Source organism: Leucoraja erinacea, chromosome 1, assembly GCF_028641065.1.
Source record: "Leucoraja erinacea ecotype New England chromosome 1, Leri_hhj_1, whole genome shotgun sequence".
NCBI lineage: Eukaryota > Metazoa > Chordata > Chondrichthyes > Rajiformes > Rajidae > Leucoraja > Leucoraja erinaceus.
The window spans coordinates 66,302,054-66,324,848 of NC_073377.1; the positions used below are offsets into that span (position 1 = coordinate 66,302,054).

A 22,795-nucleotide genomic window follows, 5' to 3' on the forward strand; every position below is an offset into this window, starting at 1 on the left:
CTTTGAGTCCGTCTTGGTTTCTGTTTTCTCTCATCAGCACGCTCTGGTCAAGTCAACCTTTTATCATATCCCACCATAATTCCGAGGTCTAAAACCCAGGGGAATCCCTATTGTTGTATTCTCTCTCTTGGGAACCGCTCGAGTGGAGTGGTGGCCGATTGATCCTCCAACAAGGGAGAGAATAACTCGGGCAGTGGGGCCCGAAGTGGAGTAAAGGGAACCGAAACCCCTACAGCCTTCATTGTGAGAGGATTTGAGTTCGGTAGCAAGGAGGTCCTACTGCTGTTGTACAGTGCCCTGGTGAGACCGCACCTGGAGTATTGTGTGCAATTTTGGTCTTGTAAATTGTAGAAGGACATTATTGCTATTAAGGCACTGCAGCGTGGTTAATTCCCGGGATGGCGGGACTGACATATGATGAAAGAAAGGGTCACATGGGCTTGTAATCGCTGGAACTTAGAAGGAAGAGAGATCTTATAGAAACATAGAAAATTCTTAGAGGATTGGACAGGCTAGATGCAGGAAAAATTGGCCCGATGATCAGCAATGATCATATTGCATAGAGCTGTAGATGGTGTCCCAGCCCTGCCCAACTCACACCATTTCACTTGCAGTGCTGAAAGCTGGCTTTTTCCACGAGATGTGACAGGGGATGTAACTATTTTGGGCACTTTCATTTGGGGCCCCACCGGGAGCAAGGCTGTGTTTTGCTTCCACTTGCGTTTTGTAGGTTGTAGAGAGGGAAGTGCAAACTCGCCTGGAGATGGAGATGGGACTGGGAGCAGTGGCCGTTTGTACAAACCAAATGAAAGTGCCCCAAATAGTTACATCCCCCGTCACACCTCGTGGGGAAAGCCAGGTTCGGCACCGCAAGTGACATTGTGTGGGTTGGGCAGGGCTGGGGCACCACCTCATCTACAGCAAAGATCCTATAGCAAGCTACAGCAAAGATACTACAGGAGCTGTATAATCTTGCAGCTGCTGCTCCTTGTGTTGTGTCCCCGCGCCGCGCGCATCGCCAGCTCCAGGTCCCGGCGCCCCCCCCCTCCCCCCCCGGGCAGCGCCGGCAAGTGGTACAGACCGGGGGCGGGGCTACGGAATGAGACAAGATGGCGGCGGAGCAGGTGAGGGAGAGAGAGAACTGGGAGGGTACAGGAGGCAGTAGGGGGACAGAAGGACAGGGGGACAGGAAGGTCATAGGGGGGATATAGGGGGTTATAGGAGGACGGAGGGGGGACCAGGGGGACAGGGGGACAGGGGGATGGGGACATGGGGACAAGGGACAGCCAGGGAGACAGGGGGACTGTAGGGGGGACAGGGAGACAGGACAGGAGGGTATATGGGGACATGGAGACGGGGACGCAGGGGACATGGGGAACAGGAGGAAGACGGGGATAGGAGGACAGGGAGGTACAGGGAGTGAAGGGGGACAGGAGGGTGTAGGGGGGCAAACAGGGAGCAGAGGTGGAGGGAGCTGGGTGGAGGAGATGGCTGTGTGACCCTGGGCAGGAGGGACGGGGAGACGGGTTGGGGGCAGTGAAGGGCAGGAGAGGGTGAGTGAGCTCGGGGGGAGGAGAGGGCAGTGAGGGCAGCAGCACAGGAGGGAAAACAAGGAGGGGTGCGGAGGAAGATAGGACAGCATGGAGGACGAGGAGATGAAGTGGTGGGCATGGCAGGGCAGGGCTGGGCTGGGGTGGAAATCTTGTGAAATGTACTGCTTTGATTTCAGAAGGCTATTGCAAATGTATAGTCTTGTAAATCTACACGATTCAGTGTCACAATGTAAAGGTTTGATCTGGAATGCATTGTGAGAAATATCGTGGATGAGGAATCAAATAATCATATTCACTCCTTAAAGTCATAATGTAGTCATGATCATCGTTGAGAACATCAACGGGCACGGTGCCTTAAAATGCCATGCACGGCAGTGATCGCAACTTCTACTGGTGTGGGTGGCCGTTGGCTCGCTAGAAGCTCATCCGCCCTTTGACAGGTCGTGTTTTTGGCCCTGCTGGGGATCCACAGTCCCCCTCCTCACCTGGCAAACCAAGTGGGGGAGATGGTTTAGTCCCTGACTATCCGACCATGGAGCAGGTAGCACGGAATTACATGGTACCCGTGGCGGGGGAACCCCCCACCCCCACCAGACCAGACCTGCAATGTAGTGGGGTTTAACAACAATATAACAGGAATGTGGGGAGAGCAAGGTAGTATTTCAAAATCCTGCTTTGCTTTTTATTACCTTAATTGAATGTCATCACCAATGTTAACAAGAGCATTTCCCCACGTTGTTTGCTGTTTTATGATAAACAGGAACAAAGTATACAAGCGGGTGTGCATTTTCCTCTGTAATCTCTTTAGTTTGAAGATGATAAACCAAATTTGCACTCTGACCTTTGAAGACATCTGTTGTGAGATACTGGAAGTCCTGTAATTTTTGTAGGCATTGGTGAAATAGCAGAAGCTCAGAGGGATTGACTCCTATCTTCATTTAGGAATTTTGTGTGGTCCATGTGACCATTATTTAATGATAATTTGTCCCTGCTATAGTCTAATCCCAAATTAATAATCTGAATGGGGGTGTTCAGAGCTGTGCACGGTTGATTTTCTGAACAATATTAGCATTTAGTGTTTTCCTACCACATAATTTCAGTTGGAGACACATGAAACTGCAGATACTAGAATCTTATATAGAACACAGAGTGTAGGAGTAACTCAGTTACTGTTCTGCTGAATTACTCCACCACTTTGTGTTCTACATCATAACAGTGAGACTTTGGCTTCTTGTGACTGTCCATTAATTGACATGAGAGCATATCTAATGATAGCAGTAACATTCTGAGATACAATGTCTCAATAGTGGGAGGTTGGAAAAGGCTGTTTTTCTCAATCAGGTACCAAGCTGGCCTCCAAGCTGCAGGAGAAACTATGCCAGACTGCCCCTGTCATCACAGCTGATACACTATGTTTGCATGGAGCTGCTGTTATGCTCCAGAATTAATTTATAATATTTATCAAGGAGCTCTCGTTTGAGATGCTGAATACCTCTGTGTACCACTGGCTGCGCATACATTTAAAGCTCTGCAATGATTCTGGAAATGCTGGATTACAAATGGTGATCTAGTTTATCTGGAAGAAAATTATGAATGATTAGGTTATATTTCTTAAGGAGATACAAGTTTTGGGCAGATTGGAGCTAATTCACCTGAACTGTTTGGGTTTATATATATCTCTCAAATCTAATGAATCAGGTTGGACATCAACAAATTATAATTCCTTAACAGGCCCTTCGGCTCACCGTGTCCATACCAACCATATATCCCCTCAGCTTCCTTCTTCACTCCTTGTACAGCCATGACTGTGCAGCCATGTATAAATCTAATTCAATTTTCAAATTTGCAGACGATGACACGATTGTGGGCCGGACATCAAATAATGATAGAAACATAGAAAAATAGGTGCAGGAGTAGCCTATTCGGCTCTTTGAGCCAGCTAACATTCAATAGAATCATGGCTGATCATCTAAAATCAGTACCCCATTCCTGTTTTTTCCCCATATCCCTTGATTCCCTAGAGTTAAATCTAACTCTCTCTTGAAAACATCCAGTCAATTGGCCTCTACTGCCTTCTGTGGCAGAGAATTTCACAGATTCACAACTCTCTGGGTGAAGAGGTTTTTTTCTCATCTCAGTCCTAGATGGCCTACCCCTTATTATTAAACTGTGACCCCTGGTCCTGGACTTCCACCAACATGGGGAACATTTTTCCTGCATCTGGCCTGTCCAATCCTTTAAGAATGTTTTAATGTTTCTATAAGATATCCTCTCATCCTTCTAAATTCCAGTGAATACAAGCCCAATCGACTCATTACCTTCATCATATGTCGACCCATTACTTCATCATATGTCAGTCCCGCCATCTGGAGAATTAACCTGGTGAACCTACGCAACACTCCCTCAATAGGAATAATGTCCTTCCTCAAATTAGAAGACCAAAACTGCACATAATACTCCATGTGCGGTCTCGCCAGGGCCCTGCGCCTTGCGCCTCAACCCAAATCCTCTCACAATGAAGGCCAACATGCCATTAGCTTTCTTCACTGCCTGCTGTACCTGCATGCTTACTTTCAGTGACGATGTACAAACACACCCAGGTCTCATTGCATCTCCCCTTTTCCTAATCTGACATCATTCAGCTAATAATCTGCCTTCCTGTTCTTGCCACCAAAGTGGATAAACTCACTTTTATTCACATTATACTTCATCTGCCATGCAACTGCCCACTCACCCACCTATCCAAGTCACCCTGCAGCCTCATAGCATTGTATTGTATTGTATTGTATATCTTTATTGTCATTTCCTGAGTATTCACATACCCAGAGGAAACAAAAAAACGTTGCTCAACCAGTGTCCATTCAGTGTGCATTAGAAAATAAATAGAAATAAAAATACATGTATCATGAACAAATTTAACACTCTACTAAACATTCAACAGGCGTTCCGATCGGCACAGGCGTTTCTTCACAAGCATTCTCATCGCAGCTCGCATTGCCACCCAGCTTTGTATCATCCGCAAATTTGGAGATGTCACATTAAATTCCCTCATCTAAATCGTTAATAATTATTGTAAATAACTGGAGTCCCAGCAGCGAGCCTTGCGGCACTCCACTAGTCATTGCCTGCAATTCTGAAAAGGTCCCATTAATTTCTACTCTTTTCTTCCTGTCAGCCAACCAGTTCTCTATCCACGTCAGTAGTCTACACCCAATACTATGTGCTTTAATTTTGCACACTAATCTCTTGTGTGGGACCTTGTCAAAGGCTTTTTGAAAGTCCAGATAAACCACATCCACTGGCTCTCCCTTATCCAATCTACTTGTTACATCCTCAACAAATTCCAGATTAGTCAAGCATGATTTCCCCTTCATAAATCCATGCTGACTTTGACCGATGCTGTCACTGCTTTTCAAATGCACAGATATAAAATCTTAACAATCGACTCAGCTCCTTCCCAACTGGTCTATAATTCCGCGTTTTCTCCCTCCTTTCTTAAAAAGTGGGGTCACATTGGCTACCCTCCAGTCCACAGGATCTGATCCCGAGTCGAGAGAATGTTGGAAATTGATCATCAATGCATCCACGATTTCTAGGGCCACCTCCTTCAGTACTCTGGGATCATACCATCAGGCCCTGGGGATTTGTCTGCCTTCAGTCCCAACAGTTTACCTACCACCATTTTGTGACTAATGTGGATTCTCTTCAGTTCCTCCCTCCCACTAGATACTCGGTCCCCTAGTATTTCTGGGAGATTGTTTGTGTCTTCCTTAGTGAAGACAGAACCAAAGTACTTGTTTAATTGTTCTGCCATGTTACCTTGTTTCCCCATTATAAATTCACCTGATTGTAAGGGACCTACATTTGTCTTCACTCATCTATTCCTTTTGCATATCTAAAGAAGCTTTTAGAGTCAGTTTTTATATTCCCTGCAAGCTTTTTCATGCTCTTTATTCCCCCTCTTAATGAACCAAATAATGGTGAGACTGAGTGCAGGAAGGAGATTGAGAACCTGGTGTCGAGACAACAACCTTTCTCTCAATGTCAGCAAGAGAAAGGAGATAGTGATCAACTTCAGGAACCAAAACGTTACACATATCCCAGTTTGAATTGATGTTGCCGAAGTAGAGATGGTTGAAAACTTCAAATTCATGGTAGTCAATATCACCAACAACTTCTCTGGGACCGCCCATATTGAAGTAACGACCAAGAGGGCACACCAACCCCTCTAGTTCCTTAGAAGGCATAGGAAGTTTGGCATGTCCCCTACAACTCTCACCAACTTCTACAGATGCACCATAGAAAGCATATTACCAGGATGCATCACAGCTTGGTTTGGGAGCAGCTTCTTCCAAGACCACAAGAAATTGCAGCAAATTGTGGTCGCAGGGCAGGCCATTACACAAACCAATAAAAGGCAAAAGATATAGAAGTGTGAAAATGCGCATCATCTTACCGCAACCAGAGAGCAGTGCTGAACTACTATCTTCCTCTTTGTTGACCCCCGGACTATCCTTGATCGGACTTTGCTGGCTTTACCTTGCACTAAACTTTATTCCCTTATTGTGTATCTATACCCTGTAAATGGATCGATTGTGATTATGTATTGTCTTTCTGTTAACTGGTTAGCACGCAACAAAAAGCTTTTCACCATACCTCAGTATACGTGACAATAAACTACTAAACAACCAGTTCTGTTATCTCACTTTTGCAAACTATGCACTAGGGACATTTTACTGAAACAAATTAACCTAAAAACCTGCATGTCTTTGGAAAGTGGGAGGAAACCGGAGTAGCCGGAAAAAACCCATGCGGTCACGGGGAGAACATACAAACTCCACATAGATAGCATCCGTAGCTGAGATCGAACCCGGGTTAAATTGGACCAGGCCAGCTTTTTAAAAATAAATGCACTCTGTGCGGTGGAACATGATAGGATTTGCTGCTTACAGATAGCCAGGAGAATGTAGGGAACATAGGAAGCAGTTCATGTTTCTGTGTTATTGTGGAGTTTGTCTACCAGCACCAAACTGATGGCTTGATATCAAATAATTATAATTCCTCAAATAAAGTTTGATTTGACCCTTGTTGAGTTAATTTTGTCTCCAACCAGACATCTATTTCAGAGTATGTGCTGCTGAGGTTGAAAAAGAGAAAATAAGTCTGCATCTGATCTCTACCCTTTGGTTTACTAACCATGCGGGGTGGTAGTCATTGTGTGTGACGCCACATGCCACTTCAACTCTTGTTCCAAGTGTGGCATGACAGAAATAGTTTGCAGGATCAGTGCTCCTCTGATTTAAAATGAATCGGAAAAAGGGAATGCTGTCAAATTGCAATTTCAACATGCAGACCAATTTGAAGGAGATGCCAGATGCAAGAGCAGAATGTGGTTTCGCTCATAGTGAGAGTGCTACAGGAATCACCAAGTGTTGTTTGTACGGTAGCTATTCCAATACTGTAATTGTGGAATGTTTTTATGCAATGTAATTGGTAGGAAAATGTAAGTGGTACAGATTTTCTTCCTGCAAAACTGTTTCCATACAGTGAAGTATATTTCCAAGCTCTTTCATACTTCAGCATTATTAAATCTCAATGTTTCAAAATATTTAATAAACCAGACGCTGAAACGCGGAGATTTTTACAATTACGGTAGGGATTTCAAGATTCAAGATTCAATTTAATTGTCATTTGGACCCCTTGAGGTCCAAACGAAATGCCGTTTCTGCAGCCATACACTACAAACAAATAGACTCAAGACACAACATAATTTACATAAACATCCATCACATTGCTGTGATGGGAGGCCAAATAAACTTATCTCTCCACTGCACTCTCCCCCCCCCCCTACCCCCAGTCTCCCCACCCTAGTCACACCCTCCTCCCCCCCTCCCCCCTTCCCACCCCCCCCTCCCCCCCCCCCCCCCCCCCCCCCCCCCCCCCCCCCCGATCCCCCCCGGTCTGTCAGCCCATCCAAGTCCAAAGCCCCCCCTGGCGATGGCGATTGTCCCGCGGCCATTAAAGCCACGCCGGGTGGTGGTGTTAAAGCCCCCGGCGTGCGCTCGCAGAGTCCCGCGGCCATTCCAAGCAGCGCGGGGCGGTGATGTCAGGCCCCCGCTCCAGGAGCTCTTTGACCCCGCAACTCGGGCGGGAGAAGTCGCCGTTGCGAGAGCCCTGAAAAGCGGTCTCCCTCCAGGGACCCGCGGGCTCCCGGTGCCACCGTCCGCCAGACCCGCAGTTGCAGCCTCCGAATCTCCGGAGGTCGGGCCGCAGCAGCAGCAGCTCTCCACCACCGCTCCACCCGCTCTGGACTCAGCCAGCTCCGCGACGGTGAGATGAGTTGTCGGCACATAGACAAAAAAATAATAAAAACGCGGACGGGCTGCAGAGGCCGCTGCTGACGAGAGTCGCGCCGCCTAACTTATGATTTCAGATTTAACTTATGATTTCAGAAATCCTCTCTAGATTTCGTCAATTATTTCCCCAGAGTTTGAATTAAATTGTTCACAAGACATTAAATAAAATTAAAATCAAACTGCTGCATGAGTCACAGTGCCATCTCACAGATATCACAATGGGACAGGGGTGGGAGATCTCTCCCCCTCCCTTCCACCCCCGTGCCTTTCCCCCACTCCCCCTTCTCTCTCTCCCTCTCCTTTTTCTCTCCCTCCCCTTTCTCTCTCTCTCCCCTTCTCTCTCTCTCCCCTCCACTCTCTCCCTCCTCTCTCTCCACCTCTCCCCTCCCCCTCTCCCCCTCCCTCTTCTCCCACCCTACCCCTCTTCTCCCCCTTCCCCCACCCCTCTCTACCCCCGCTCCCCCACTCGCCTCCCCTCCCCCATCCTAATCCCCCTCTCCCTCTCCCTTCCCCCATCTCCCTCTCCCCCCCCTCCACACTCTCTCCCCCTCTCCCCCTCCCCACTCTCTCCCCTCACCCACCCATCATCTCCTCCCCTCCACCCCCCTGATCCTCTCCCCCCTCTGTCTCTTGCCCTTCTGTCTCTTCCCCTCTCTCTCTCTGTCTCCCCCCATTCTCTCTCTGCCTTCACTTATCAATGAGCAATATTTTAAAAACAATCGTGTTAATTCTGGACATTATTTTCCTTCATATTTTCCAGAGTTCAAATGGCCCTGTCCTCCGCTCCATGCATGAGAAAGCAGTTGACCGTAGAAATATAAACAAGGAGCACAACAGCAACTTTAAAGCTGGATATGTTCCTATCGAGGAGGAAAGATTGCACAGGACAGGGTTACGGGGTCGTAAGGGCAATCTGGCGATTTGTGTAATAGCCCTTATGTTTATTCTGGCAGTGATTAACTTAATTGTAAGTATTTTACTTTGGCAATATGTTGATAATAATAATAGTAATAACAAAAACGTAAAGTCTGAAGAAGGGTTTCGGCCCGAAACGTCGCCTATTTCCTTCGCTCCAAGATGCTGCTGCACCCGCTGAGTTTCTCCAGCAATTTTGTGTACCAACACAAAATTAAAGGTATTTTGAGAGTTATTCTGCAGTGGCCCAATGGCGCCTACTGCCTCACAACACCCGAGATCCAGGTTCAATCTGATCTCCTGTGCTCTTTAGGTGGAGTTTGCATGTTCTTCTTGTCACCACATTGGTTTCCTTTGGGCACTCTGTTTACCTCCCATATCCCAAAGATGTGTGGGTTGATTGGCCACTGTGAATTGCCCCTCCTGTACAGATGATGGTAATGTGGGAAGGCTAAAATGAGTCAGGGTAGGATTGATAATAGGTGCTGGATGGTTAAGATGGACTCAGTGGGCCAACGGGCATGCTTCCTTGCTGTATCTCTGCACAACGTAAAATCCCAGTGCCTAATCTAAAACTGTTAACTTTGCATCACTTCCATTAAATGTTATCAGATCTGCAGCTTAATGTGACCATATGCTTTTCGCAGTGCACCTATAAAATATTGCAAAAAGTAAATTTGAGTAAATTGTGCAAATCCTTTTTATATGTGTTTACTATCACTGGTTGCATACTTAAGTTCTAAATCCAGAATATATGTTTGTAAAATTGCATCCATGTGATTAACAATGAAATCTGATATACCTTATAGCAGTGTCTATAGTACAAGTGTGCATGCATGCAAAGTATGGCTTATAATTTCTATTTTCTCCTTTGGCCTTCTCCCAGTTTCTTATGTTAGAGATTTAAATTGATTGTAAACTGGTAAGAAATTAAAAGTTTTTTTGTGTATCACAAATAAGGCATAGTTTTGTTGTGTAATCTGAGGTACAACATGCTTTGTGTGCCCCTTTTTTAAATAGGATGTAGCCGTAGTAAAGTATTGTTTCCATGTTTTGTTTTTCCTTTGTCCATATAACTTTTCTCAGTCCTGCATTCGTCCAAGATTATTTGCATGAGTTTTGGTCTGAGATATTTTCTCTATGAATTAAAGAGTAGTAAATTTGTAACATTTATTCTAAAATAACTTGTTTTGAAAGCAGTTTATAAGACAGTTTGGTGTGTGTGTGTAAAAATAATCTTCGAAGGTAATGATAAAATTAAACTTGTTTAATATTTAAAATAATACTATGGCTTCATTACACTACTAAACAGTTAGATTATTTGTAACAAAGAACAACCCACTGTCCAGTATTAGCAGCAGAACTTAACGTCATTGTTACTATTTCAGATTACACTTGTTATCTGGGCTGTCATTCGAATCGGCCCCAATGGTTGTGATAGCATGGAGTTCCATGATGAAGGCTTGTTACGGTTCAAACAGGAGTCTGACATGGGAGTCGTGTATCCCATGCACAAGAGCACAGTGGGAGGCAGAAGGGATGAAGACTTGTTGATCACCGGCAACAATCAACCTGTAAGCTGAAATGTTTGCATTCTATATTTGACAAGTACAGTTTAGTTTAGAGATACAGCGTGGAAACAGGCCCTTTGGCACACTGAGACCATGCTGGTCAGTGAACACCCATAGACTAGTTTTATCCTACACACCAGGAACAATTTGTACAGAAGCCAATCAACCTGCAAATTTGCACGGGTTTGGAATGTGGGAGGAAACTGGAGCACCCGGAGAAAACCCGTGCGGTCACAAGGAGAACGTACAAACTCCGTACAGACAGCACTCGTAGTCAAGATCGAACCTGGGTCTCTGGTGCTGAATGGCAACAACTCTATCGCTGCGCCACTCTGCCGTCCCAGTTTTACATAAACAAAAAAAGCATTGAATTTATCAAACTACATGCAAATTAACATAATACTGGGCTCTTCATCCATTGCATGTTATAAAGAAGCTTACTTACAGTTAACAAGCTATCTTGCGAATCATTTAGCTGATCAACCTTGAGGAAGTTGATGATATGCCATTTATTGTCACTATACATGTACAGTGAAACTGAAAGCTGCTCGTACTCAGTGCATACATACAATTTTACACAAAAAACAAGAAACAGAAAAACAAAACAGAAGGGAGATGGGGCGGGGGAATAGGTGCACAAATTCTACGGCGCTACATACATATATACATATATACAGATGGAAGTCCGTGTTGGGCGGTGTAGTCAGTGCATGTGTGGATTTGAATTTATGGTAGATATAATTCTCGGGAAGCAGCTATTCCTGAGTCTGTTTGTCCTGGATTTGATGCACCTATAGCGCCTTCCAGAGTTCTTTTTTTTCAGCCATCCCAGGCCATTTTATTGCAAAAAGTTTCCATTTATATAGTTGTAAGTTTTGACTGACCACATACATATGTAATATTTCTGATTATAATCTTTAAAAAATAACTGATTAATATGAAAAATAAGTACACTACTTGTAGATGACTGAAATAGTTTGATTGGGTTGGGTGCCCTATCAAAAATAATTGTATATTATGCAACAAAACTAGCAATTTACAAGAAAATAGTGTACACATTCGTGCATTTCAGTTGAATTTCAAAGATTTTTGAATATATGCTTACAATAAGTTTCCAATTTATTTCATTGAGTTAAAATCTAGAGTTTAATTGTCATGTGCAACAGGAACAGAACAATGAATTCTTAGTTATTTTAAGTACTATGTCATCTATATGTAGATTATATTTAAAGGATTACAATGCAACCTTTTTGTAGTACAGCACATCCATTGTATTATTTTTTTAAGCTCTGTTTCACCTGTCATTTTGTATCTTTGGAAGGTGTGGAGAGTAAGTTATTGATGTGTATCATTAACTCTTTGGGTCGTTCATGAGTAAATTGTTTGGTGTCGAGAGTAAATGGGGTGCTTTCCGTTCTATCCTATGGGGCAAGCTGAGCTTATGCTGCCCCTCAGCTGCTTAGTTGTAATTGTCCATGTCCTGGGGATCCTACCCTAAGAATAGTGTTTTTATATCAACCAAGATATTTCAGTATTAAGTTTGACAAAATTAAACCTGAGTTTATTTTACAATATATTGTCTTATTAATGCATCCTGTGTGTTAATGATACCTTTTGTTTCTCTGCCCCTTTAGGTGGTGTTTCAGCGGGGAACAACCAAACTTAGTGTAGAGAAAGACAAAACCTCCATCACCAGTGATATTGGCATGTCTTTTATTGATCCTCGGACCCAGAAAACTGTGTTCAGCACTGACTATGATACTCATGAGTTTCGTTTGCCAAAAGGTGTGAAGACACTAAATGTACTGAAGGCATCCACAGAAAGGGTTAGTGTTCAACTTGTTTGTTATCTTTTCGCCTGCTAGTTTTCCTCAGAAAACATCCCTAATAAGAAGTCCCTTCCCTAGTAGAATGATATACCCACTACCTCTAGTTTGGACCACACTCTAGCTGGTGAAAGTTGCCTGATAACAGCTGGGAAGAAACTGTCCCTGAATCTGAAGAAGGGTCTCAACCCGAAACGTCGCCTATTTCCTTCGCTCCATGGATGCTGCCTCACCCACTGAATTTCTACAGCATTTTTGTCTACCCTGAATCTGGAGGTATGCATTTTCAAACTGCGATACCTCTTTCCTGATGAGAGAAGGGGGAGAAGGGGTTGAGCCAGGTCCTTGATTATGCTGGCCTTGGCGAGAGCGTGGTGTATATGAAGTCAATGGGAAGGAGGTTAGTTTGCGTGATGGTCTGGGCTACATCCACAGCTCTTTGCAATTTCTTGCAGTCTTGGATGGAACCGTTCCCAAACCATGCTGTGATGCATCCTGATAAAATGCTCTCTACGGTGAAACTGTAGTAGTTGGGAATGGTTGTTAGGGACATGCCGAAGCCTTCTAAGCAGGTAGAGGTGTTGGTGTGCTTTCTTAGCCATTGCTTTGGTGTGGCTGGTTCAGGACAAATGGTTGGTGATATTTATTCTTAAGAACTTGCTCTCTGCTTCGGCATCTTCAATGTATTGGGGTTTATCACTTTGTTTCCTGAAGTTGAGCATAATCTCCTTTATCTTACTGACATTGAGGGAGAGGTTGTTGGCTTGGCACCAGGTCACGAGGATCCCAATCTCCTTCTTGTATTCAATCTCTTCGTTGTTTAATATCCGGCCCACTATGGTGGTGCAGTCTGAATTTGTAAATTAGATTGGTATTTGGCTGCCCTCCTGGATGTACTTTAATAATTCCAGCTCCTCCACGTTTTCCTGCACCTCCCCATTAACACTAAAGCAATCCCCATGCTATAATTCTAATACATTTATATATCTGTGATTTGTCTACTCTGCTCCCGTTTCTGCTGCTTGTTAGGTACCTGAGTAAATGCCTCTTTTTGTTCCTTTCCTCTGTCTACATGGCCTCATTTGTAGAGATTTCTAAAATATCCTCCCCTCATCACCATTGTAATGGATTTGTTAATCAATTTTGTAATACTGTCTCGTTTTCCACCACTCCCGTGTAATACTGGACGATTCCATACCCTGGAATCTCATGTTGCCTTCCTTTCAACCATAACTGATAGAAACAATATCATTTTCCCATGTGCTGTTCAATGCTCTAAATTAATCTGTTGTACGTCCTTGCATTAAAATGAATACAGTGCAACCTTACATGTCTCTCATGTACCCTAAAGCATCCAAGTCTGCTCGGCCAGCCAAATTATTTTGCTATGTTTGACTGCACTTTGCCTTAATCCCCACTTGCTGCACTCTCGTCATCTGTGGTGAATCCACATCCCTAGACCCGCGTGGTGCTGTCAGCGATGGCAGCCTCGCCCACAGTCTGGCTTTTCGTCTTTTGTTTTGTTATTTTTAGTGTGTTTTAAAAGTTTGTGTTATGTTCCCTGGTTTGTTTTATGTAGGGGGTGGTTGGGGAAAACTTTTTTTAAATCTCTTACCTTGCCGGAGATGCAATTGTTTTCCGGATGGTATTTCCTGTCGCTCTGAGGCCTAACATCATGGAGCTGGAGGCCTTGCTCGAGGCTGACTTTGAGCCCCACTGTGGGGACATGGACACCATTGGAGCCGATTCCTTGCCTGGGATCGACGCTCCAACCGCGGCCTGCGGATTTCACTATTGAGGAGCTCGCAGTTTCGGGAGCTCCAAACGACGCAGAAGGGAGCTGAGATTCCCCCCCAATGCAGGAGCTTGATCGCCCCTATGCAGAGTGCCCGCTCGCTGGCTACGGGAGCCAAGATTGCCATGTCAACGGAAGACTCAAGGCCCCCGACTGTGGGAGAACAAAGAAGGGAAGAGATTGACCTTTTTTTCGCCTTCCATCACAGTGAGAAATGTGGAGGAGTCACTATGGTGGATGTTCATGTTAAAATGTATTTTGGGGGTTTACACAATACACAATACAATTTATTTGTCACTTGAACCTCATAGAGGGTCAAATGAAATGTTGTCTCTGCAGTCATACACACATGAAAAAAAAGACCCAAGACACAACACAGTTTACACAGACATCCATCACAGCGAGGTGGAGATGCGCTGTGAGAAGGCAAAAATACTTATCTCCCCCTGCACTCCCCATTCCCCTCCCGAAGTCAGAGTAAAAGATACCGGCGGGCGATGGCAATTGTCCCGCGGCCATTAAAGCCACGCCGGGCACTTAGTTACTTTCTATTGGTATGATGACTGTGCGGCAAATCAAATTGCTCGTATGTTGCAAAGTAAAGTATGATTATGATGATTATGATTAGACATGCCATGCATTGTTCTAACTGTGCCATGTAACTCCAGCTGCCGCTCCAGAGTGTAGGCTTCTGCATTTATAAACACTTGCTGCATGGGCGACATTTCCCCACAATACACAGAATGCGCAATCCACTTGGCTGAAATGTCTTGCAGCCATATTTCCTTCCAGCTGAAGTTTGGGATACCATTGCCTTTATGCACTTGTTCCCATTCCACTATTTGTAGTTCTCTCACCTACCACTATGCACGGATGTCTGCAACCGCTCCTCCTCTCTCTCCCCCCCCTCTCTCTCCCCCTCCTCCCCCCCTCTCTCCCCCCTCCCTCTCTCTCCCTCCCTCTCTCCTCTCTCCCCCACCCTCCTCTCCCCCTCCCCTCCCCCTTCCCCCCCCCTGCCCTCCCCCGATCCCCCCCCTCCCCCTTCCCTCCCCCTTCCCCCCTCCCCCTACCCCCTTCCCTCCCCCATCCCTTCCCCACCCTCCCTCCCCCACCCTTCCCCCCCCACCTCCCCCCCCCTCCCCCCCCACCTCTCTCCCTCCCTTCCCCCCACCTCTCCCCCTCCCTTCCCCCCTCCTCCCCTCTCTCTCTCCTCCCTCCTCCCCTCTCCCTCTCCTCTCACCCCTCCTCCCCACCCTCTCCCTCTGTATCTTGCCCTTCTTTCCCTGCCCCTTTCTCTGTCTCTCCCCATTCTCTCTCTGCCCTCACTCGCTACTCCCCCCCCCCCCCTCCCTCCTGCTAGACGTGCCTGCTAGTTGGGGACTATGCGTCAGTGGATAGAGCGTTTATGGGGTAAAAGGAATAAATTAATAATATTAATATAATATCAAGGGGGGTAGTTAGCGTGTATGCGCGGGGAGGGGGGGGTAATTAGTGTGTGTGATGCCGCATGCCGTCCCTCCCCTCCCCCACAACCACACTTTGGGGGAACAGACCCAACGGGTCTGCACTTGGTCTAGTCATATTTAAAAGTAGCATGTGAGAAGTGTGACCTTTTTCTAAACCAGTTTCAACTTTCAAATCTCTTCCAAACTTAGTAACTCCCATTAACTCTGTAAAGCTCTTTATTAATGAAATCATGGAGCACAATTAGAAACACTTTCTACCAGGTTCTGTGCTTCGCTGATTTTTCTCCTCTAATGACACCCTTTCCACAATAAAACAGTTTTTTGGTCTTAAAACAAAATCAATTTGCGTTCCATCTATGTCCAAAGTACTGTTGATCTACTTTGTCCAAATACTTGTTTCACTCACTTCACGATACTTCAATCACTGTGCGTGCATGTGTCCATTGCACTGATATTCATTTAGCTTGTGTAAATATAGATAGGTATGCATGCTGTTTATTTTAACACAGCTCATGAATGACAAATGTCACATGATGTCTTGTGGGGCTCATGTATCAATATAGCCATGATAGAAAAAATACCCATTAATTCTTTCATTGCTTTATTGCAGAAATTATGTATAACCCTTTTTCTTGTAATGGCAGAATTTATTTTGCCTTACAACATTTTGATGGCAGCTGATACCAATAATAAATCTTGTTGTTTCCATAGGAACTAAGTATGTACTCTGCTGACATTTCCATAAAAATATTTAGTATGATTTAAAATAAATATAAACTTATTTCTAGATAACAAGCAATCATAGTACCGATCTGCACATTCATTCTGGAGGCCGTGTGATTGTGCGTGGAAATGAAGGGGTCTTTATCATGGGGAAAACCATTGAATTCCGCATGAGGGATAATATGGAACTCAAGGCTGTAAGTACAGGATGTTTGGAGATATTGTTGAAACATTTATGAATTTTAATGTTCTCACCAGTAGAAAATCGAATTGCTCTCAATTTATAATATTTGTGCAGAATTAATTTTTTTTTTTTTTTTAAATTTAAGTTGTAGTAGTGCAATGTTTGAATATTGCTTACTCGCCTAATAAATAGAGTACATAAGGGATAGGTGTAGAATTAGGCCATTCAGCTATCTACGCCGCCATTCATGGCTGATCTATCTCTCCCTCCAAACCTCATTCTCCTGCTGTCTCCCCATAACCTCTGATACCTGTACTAATCAAGAATCTATCTGTCTCTGCCTGAAAAATATCCTTCTGTGGCAAAGAATTTCACAGATTCACCACCCTTCTGACTAAAGACATTTCTCCTCATCTCCTTCAATAGACAATAAGTGCAGGAGTAGGACGTTCAGCCCTTCAAGCCAGTACCGCCATTCAATATGATCATGGCTGATCATCCACAATCAACACCCCGTTCTTGCCATATCCCCTGACCCCGCTATCTTTAAGAGCTCTATCTAACTCTCTCTTGAAAGCATCCAGAGAATTGGCCTCCACCGCCTTCTGAGGCAGAGAATTCCACAGATTCACAATTCTCTGGGTGAAAAGGTTTTCCTCATCTCCGTTCTAAATGGCCTACCCCTTATTCTTAAACTGTGGCCCCTGGTTCTGTATTTCCCAAACATCAGAAACATGTTTCCTGCCTCTAACATGTCCAATCCCTAATAATCTTATATGTTTCAATAAGATTCCCTCTCATCCTTCTAAATTCCAGAGTATGCAAGCCCAGCCGCTCCATTCTCTCAGCATATGACAGTCCCGCCATCCTGGGAATTAACCTTGTGAACCTACACTGCGCTCCCTCAATAGCAAGAATGTCCTTCCTCAAATTTGGAGGAAAAATGAATTCCTTCCTAAAAGAACGTCCTTTAATTCTGTGGCTATTTCCTCTAGTCCAAGACTCCCACAAGTGGAAACGTCCTCTCCATATCCACTCCATCCAACCGTTTCACTATTCTGTGTGGGAACGGTTTAAATCAAAGGTAGACACAAAATGCTGGAGTAACTCAGTGGGACAGGCAGCATCTCTGGAGAGAAGGAATGGGTGACCTTTGGGGTCGAGACCCCACTTCAGACCCTTTCACTATTCTCAATGTTTAAATGAGGTCCACCCTCATTCTTCTAAACTCCAGTGAGTACAGGCCCACCGCTGGCAAATGCTCTTCGTAGGTTAAGTTACTCATGTCTGGGATCGTTCTAATAAACATGTCCCAGTATTTTACTTTGTTTATAAATAGATGAGATTTAAAATGCTGAACCGAAAGAAAATTATGTGTGATTGTGTCAAAAATTAGAACACAAGCCATTCCTTTTGAATGGAGTATTTGGGTGACTGAAATAACCTGTCATAGGAATAAGAGAGACACGAGTGAAGTGGGAGTTTAAGTTTTGAATGCTGTATGTATTGGCTATTCCATAGCTTCACACTAGAAATTCAAATTACCAATTCCCTTTGTTTTCAAAGAGGAAGACATTGTATACCTGATGTTCTTTCTAAGAGCCTTAATAATGATTGGTTGCACTAAAGCACAGTCTTATGACTTTCTTTACTTAGGTAAACAGTATTATTCTCAATGGGACTGTGATGATCAATGTATCACGGCTTCCAAATTCATCAACTGGAGAGTTCCTGGTGGACGATGGCTGGGAACGCTACAAACTCTGCATGTGTGCCGATGGGACACTCTTCCGAGTCCAGGTGAAAGGCAAAAATAGCGGCTGTCAAACATCCAATAACCCCTGTGGAATTGTGCTATAAGAATCAAGATTGAGGAATGAGTGACAGAAGTCATCAATTATAATGTTCATAGGAAAAGAGATCAATTTAATGCAGAAAAATTACACCATTGTAGCCATCATTTGTGACCAGTGGCTGATAAATGTAATAGTCCATAAATATGCTTTGTTATTTTCCAGCAAGAAAGGACCTAAAATGAAAAGGATATTAATAATACACCTTCTTTATTCCTATTCTAATTCAATAGTTTCCTATAGCTTTTACAAAAGTTATATTCCTTTCTAACTATGACCATTAAGTATTATCAGTAACCATGCAGAGTTTTCTAAATCAGATTTCAGAGTCCTGCCGCATGTATTAACACGAATGTACGCTAAATCAGAATGAAGCAATATGAATTTTAGAATTTAGTAGAAGAATCTTATTAAAGTAGGACAATATTGATATTGAAAACTATACGTCAGAGTTAGATTTTCACAACTATACAAATCAAGGTCTGTCAATCAAATGGAAAATGGATATGTCAACAAAATCTCAAACATATTCCCAAGGAATCATGTATCATCTCTGATTTTTATATTCTTGCACGTGCTTTACCAATACTTGGTGTTGGTTTACTTTTGTCATCTGTACGGCGATACAGTGAAAAGCTTTTGTTTGTGTGTCATCCGGCCAAATTAAATACTATACACAAGTATATTCAACCCATACAAGCGCAACAGATAATGCAAGAAGAAAATTACCAGAGTGCAGAATATCATGTTCTAGCTTTATAGCTTCAATTGAAGAAAAAAAGTCCAATATCAGCAACGGGGAAGCTTGGAAGATTGGGTTTGTATCCTAGCTTTTGCAAGGACAATTTGATAATCTGATAAAAGCAAAGAAGCAGCTGTTCCTAAATCTGGTGTTCCGTGCTTTCAAGCTTTTTGTATCGCTGCCCTATAGGAGAGGGGAGAAGAGACAATGATTGACGTGAAAAGGATCCTTGATTATGTTGGCTCCTTTCGCAACTCAGCATGAAGTGTAGATGGAGACGATGGGGAGGTTGGTCTGTATGATGGATTGAGCTGCATCCACAGTTCCCTGCAACTATTTGTAGTCTTGGGCAGAGCTGTTGCCAAACAAAGCTGTGATGCATCTTGAGAGTATGTTTTCTGCTGAAGTTGTACAATGGTTTGTACGGTCATTTTAAAAATCATTGCAAGTCACAAACAATAGTATTCTAGTAGGGAGGAACCTTTGGGTATTAGCCAGTACTATATGAATGTGTTTCATCTCTCTCCCCTCCCCTAAATTCTAATGAACATGCAGAAGACCCAGAGCAGTGCTGTTTGGCTTTAAGTTGGTTTGCATTTGGGAGTAGTGGAATGTTCAATAACATAGTTGAAACATTGCTCCATTTTTCAAACTATAGAAAAATGCCAGTTAAGATTTATATATAAAATCTAAGCTAACACAATTACATTACAGGCTAAGATCTGATCCTGTCTTGCAAATGGGTAAGGTGCTGCTTTATCTTTATTATTTTGGCCCTTATGCAGTCGAGTAACACTTTCCCCCACTGGATTTAGACAATAAAACTAGAGTGTTAACATATTTCAAACCAATTACATCAGTATGACAATTTTACCTTCATGCAATTCGGGGCAATTTTTCATACCTGCAGTAAATCTGATTTAATTATAATTGTTTAGCTTTTCCTGTGAGATTAGTCACCAGATATGTATTGTATGGTGGACTATGTTCCAAGCTGTAACAAGCATGTTACTAAACAAAAATAAGTGGTTCAAGTTACCATCACACTTCCAGAATACAACTGTTAAGAAGCATTTTGGCTTTTGTATTTCATACTTATATGACAGTATTACTAAGATTATGGGTCTGCAATCACTTTCTTATTCAGTATTATGTTGCAACAAAATGTATTGTATTTGTAAAGGTCAGCTTCTTAACTGTTCTCCAAGCTGATTTCTTTTTTTAAATAAGAGATGCTTTATTTGAAATACTGAATGACGGAACAGATTTAGGTATTAGCATTGGCAAATCTCACGTTTGTGGCATATTATTTTGTAGCTCAGTAGATCAAAAGTTTGATCCTGCACTTATATATAAAACAGGAACTGCCAGTTATTAAATTAATTTCAGATAGCTTTTGGTTTTGTAATAATGAACATTGTATCCTTTGCTGGGATATGTTTTCTTTGTTATCCAATATATTGGTTATATGAATTTTATGCATGAATGGAATGAAAGTTAAAAAAATTAGAAAATGACAGATTCCAGCTTCTTGTGAACTTGCTCATATCAGCTAATCTTGCAGTCGGCTGTGAAATCAGTTTTGGAAAGGTTTTGCTTTTTATTATCTGTTCAACCTCTCTGAAGACTAAAATACAGGGGGGCTAATTTTTTTAAGTTTAAATTTGTAAAGTACCAGGGGGAAAACCAAGACTATAAGGCTGTCCCCTAAGCCATATGCGAGCTGAAATGCTAATTAAACCCTTACATGCACAAATCATTTCAAAGAATAAAAATGGGGAAAATAGGCTTGATCAGTAAAAAGGTAGAGATCACTACACTACACCACCAAACATTTTAAAATAGTGTTAAGTAATCAGACGCTTGTTTAAATGGTAGCAATACATTCTTAACATAGTTTTGTGTGCATCTTGTGTAGCATCCACAAAATAGATCCACGGTGACAATCATGCACAGCTGTATCAAATTTTTCAATCTTTGTTCCAAGATAATAATAATAATAATAATAACTTTATTTATAAAGCGCTTTTAGACAACATCAGTTACCACAAAGTGCTGTACATGGGAAGTCAACAAAAAGTTATTACAAACTACTAAAACCATTAAGACGACAGGACTATAAAAACAGTAACAATTAAAAGACATTAAAAGCACTAAAACAGGGACAATGTCTCAGCCAGTGTCGAAAGCCAGTGAATAAAAGTGAGTTTTTAGGGAGGATTTAAAGATGGACAGTGAAGGGGCCTGTCTGATCTGCAGCGGCAAGGTGTTCCAGAGTGCCGGGGCAGCAACAGAAAAGGCTCTATCCCCTCTGAGCTTCCGCTTAGACCTTGGTACCTAGATCACTACTATCACTACTATCTTCAGTTTATTACAGCCAAAATCAACTTCCTTACAACTATTCAAGTAAAATAATTTGTGCACATTTCTCACGACCGTCACATCTTTCCCCAAGTATTGCAACCAATTATGGCCTAACTAGTGTTTTGTACAGTTTCAACACAACTTCCCTGCTTTTGCATTCTGTGCCTCTATTTCTGAATCCCTGCAACCCATTTGTTTTACTGACCTCTCTTCCACCTTCAAAGTTCTATGCACAGGTCCATGTTCCAACACAGTTTTACACCTATAGTGTGCACAGACTCCTGTGAAAACTCGGTTCAGAAATTTAAGACTGACATTTAATTATATCCACATTACTTTCAAAGGTGGGGTCTGGATTGTTCCCTGCATGAATAAAAATACTAAAAAAGCAAAATAAATTGAAGTATGGCAGAAGAGCTGCAGGAAAATGGCTTGCATTCTTTGGGCATTTGAACCAGTTTTGGAAGAGGAAACATGTCCAACTGGGAAGTTATCTAGTCTTGGAGGTGTGGGTTTAAAACCCAATGTACTAAGAAAATGTTATGAGGATTTGAAGTGTGTGAAGAATATTAGAAATAGGAATCTGACAGTCAAATACGAGATGAGTGTGTTGTGTATGTTTGTAAATGTAAATGCATGAAGCATGAAAGATGCTGGGTTTATTTTAACTATATTATGCAATCCACCTCAATAAGCTAATTTATACTTGTATACAGTTTGTAAAACCTTAAGAACTGCCACTGTAACTATTTAACAAACATTGTAGCACTGAATAAACACTATTTGAAGAACTGCCTCAGGAGTGTTGAAGTAAATTCAATTTGAATTCAAAGTAAATTCAATTTTACTTTTGATGTTTAAGGAAAATGGTAATTGGTTACATTTATACATCATTTAATTAGGAGGAGAAAGGAAGAGGAGGAGCCCGAGGGCTGAGCCAATTCTTCTCATTCCCCATCTCCCCTCAGATGTACTCTTAGAAATATTAATTTATATGAAGGCCCTTTATATGAACAATGTTAGGATGTCTTAATACCCTTGACTTGTGACTTAACAAAGGAAAACTGATGAAAAGACTGGAATGAACATTTTGTAAAATTTTGAATGTCTTGGTTGCAAATGGAATTTTAATTTCTGTTTGAACAAATGTCAGAAAAATGGAGATGTCAGAATTGAGGAGCTCCACATAGATTCTTGTATTAAGTCAGAGCACTCAAAGCAAATCAAATCCACCCTCCACCACCACAAGTCTCAACAGGGTGGTACAGTGGCGCAGCGGTAGAGTTACTGCCTTACAGCCCTTGCAGCACCGGAGACCCGAGTTCGATCCCGACTACGGGTTTATCTAATCACCTATCGAAATGTTGGCATTTAATTTCTAATCACCTAGCAATTTATTACAAAATGGCACAACTCCAGAGCATTGTTATGAAACAAAGTCAAAATA

General features: G+C 42.8%; 1 protein-coding gene across 1 annotated transcript; it reads left to right on the top strand.

Annotated features, from left to right (window-relative positions):
• The first annotated feature begins 1,061 nt into the window (after positions 1 to 1,061).
• sgcb (sarcoglycan, beta (dystrophin-associated glycoprotein)) lies at positions 1,062 to 22,141 on the top strand. Its single transcript, XM_055636393.1, has 6 exons — positions 1,062 to 1,124; positions 8,670 to 8,876; positions 10,213 to 10,398; positions 12,030 to 12,221; positions 16,271 to 16,402; positions 18,046 to 22,141. Exons 1-6 carry the CDS (start codon positions 1,110 to 1,112, stop codon positions 18,247 to 18,249), a joined length of 936 nt encoding a protein of 311 aa, XP_055492368.1. The 5' UTR covers positions 1,062 to 1,109; the 3' UTR covers positions 18,250 to 22,141.
• Positions 22,142 to 22,795: the final 654 nt, after the last annotated feature.

Bases quoted from the DNA above. Each gene is read 5' to 3' on its own strand.
- sgcb (XM_055636393.1), top strand. The intron at 12,222-16,270 runs GTTAGTGTTCAA...ACTTATTTCTAG, and splicing joins TGAAGGCATCCACAGAAAGG to ATAACAAGCAATCATAGTAC. The intron at 16,403-18,045 runs GTAAGTACAGGA...TTCTTTACTTAG, and splicing joins ATAATATGGAACTCAAGGCT to GTAAACAGTATTATTCTCAA.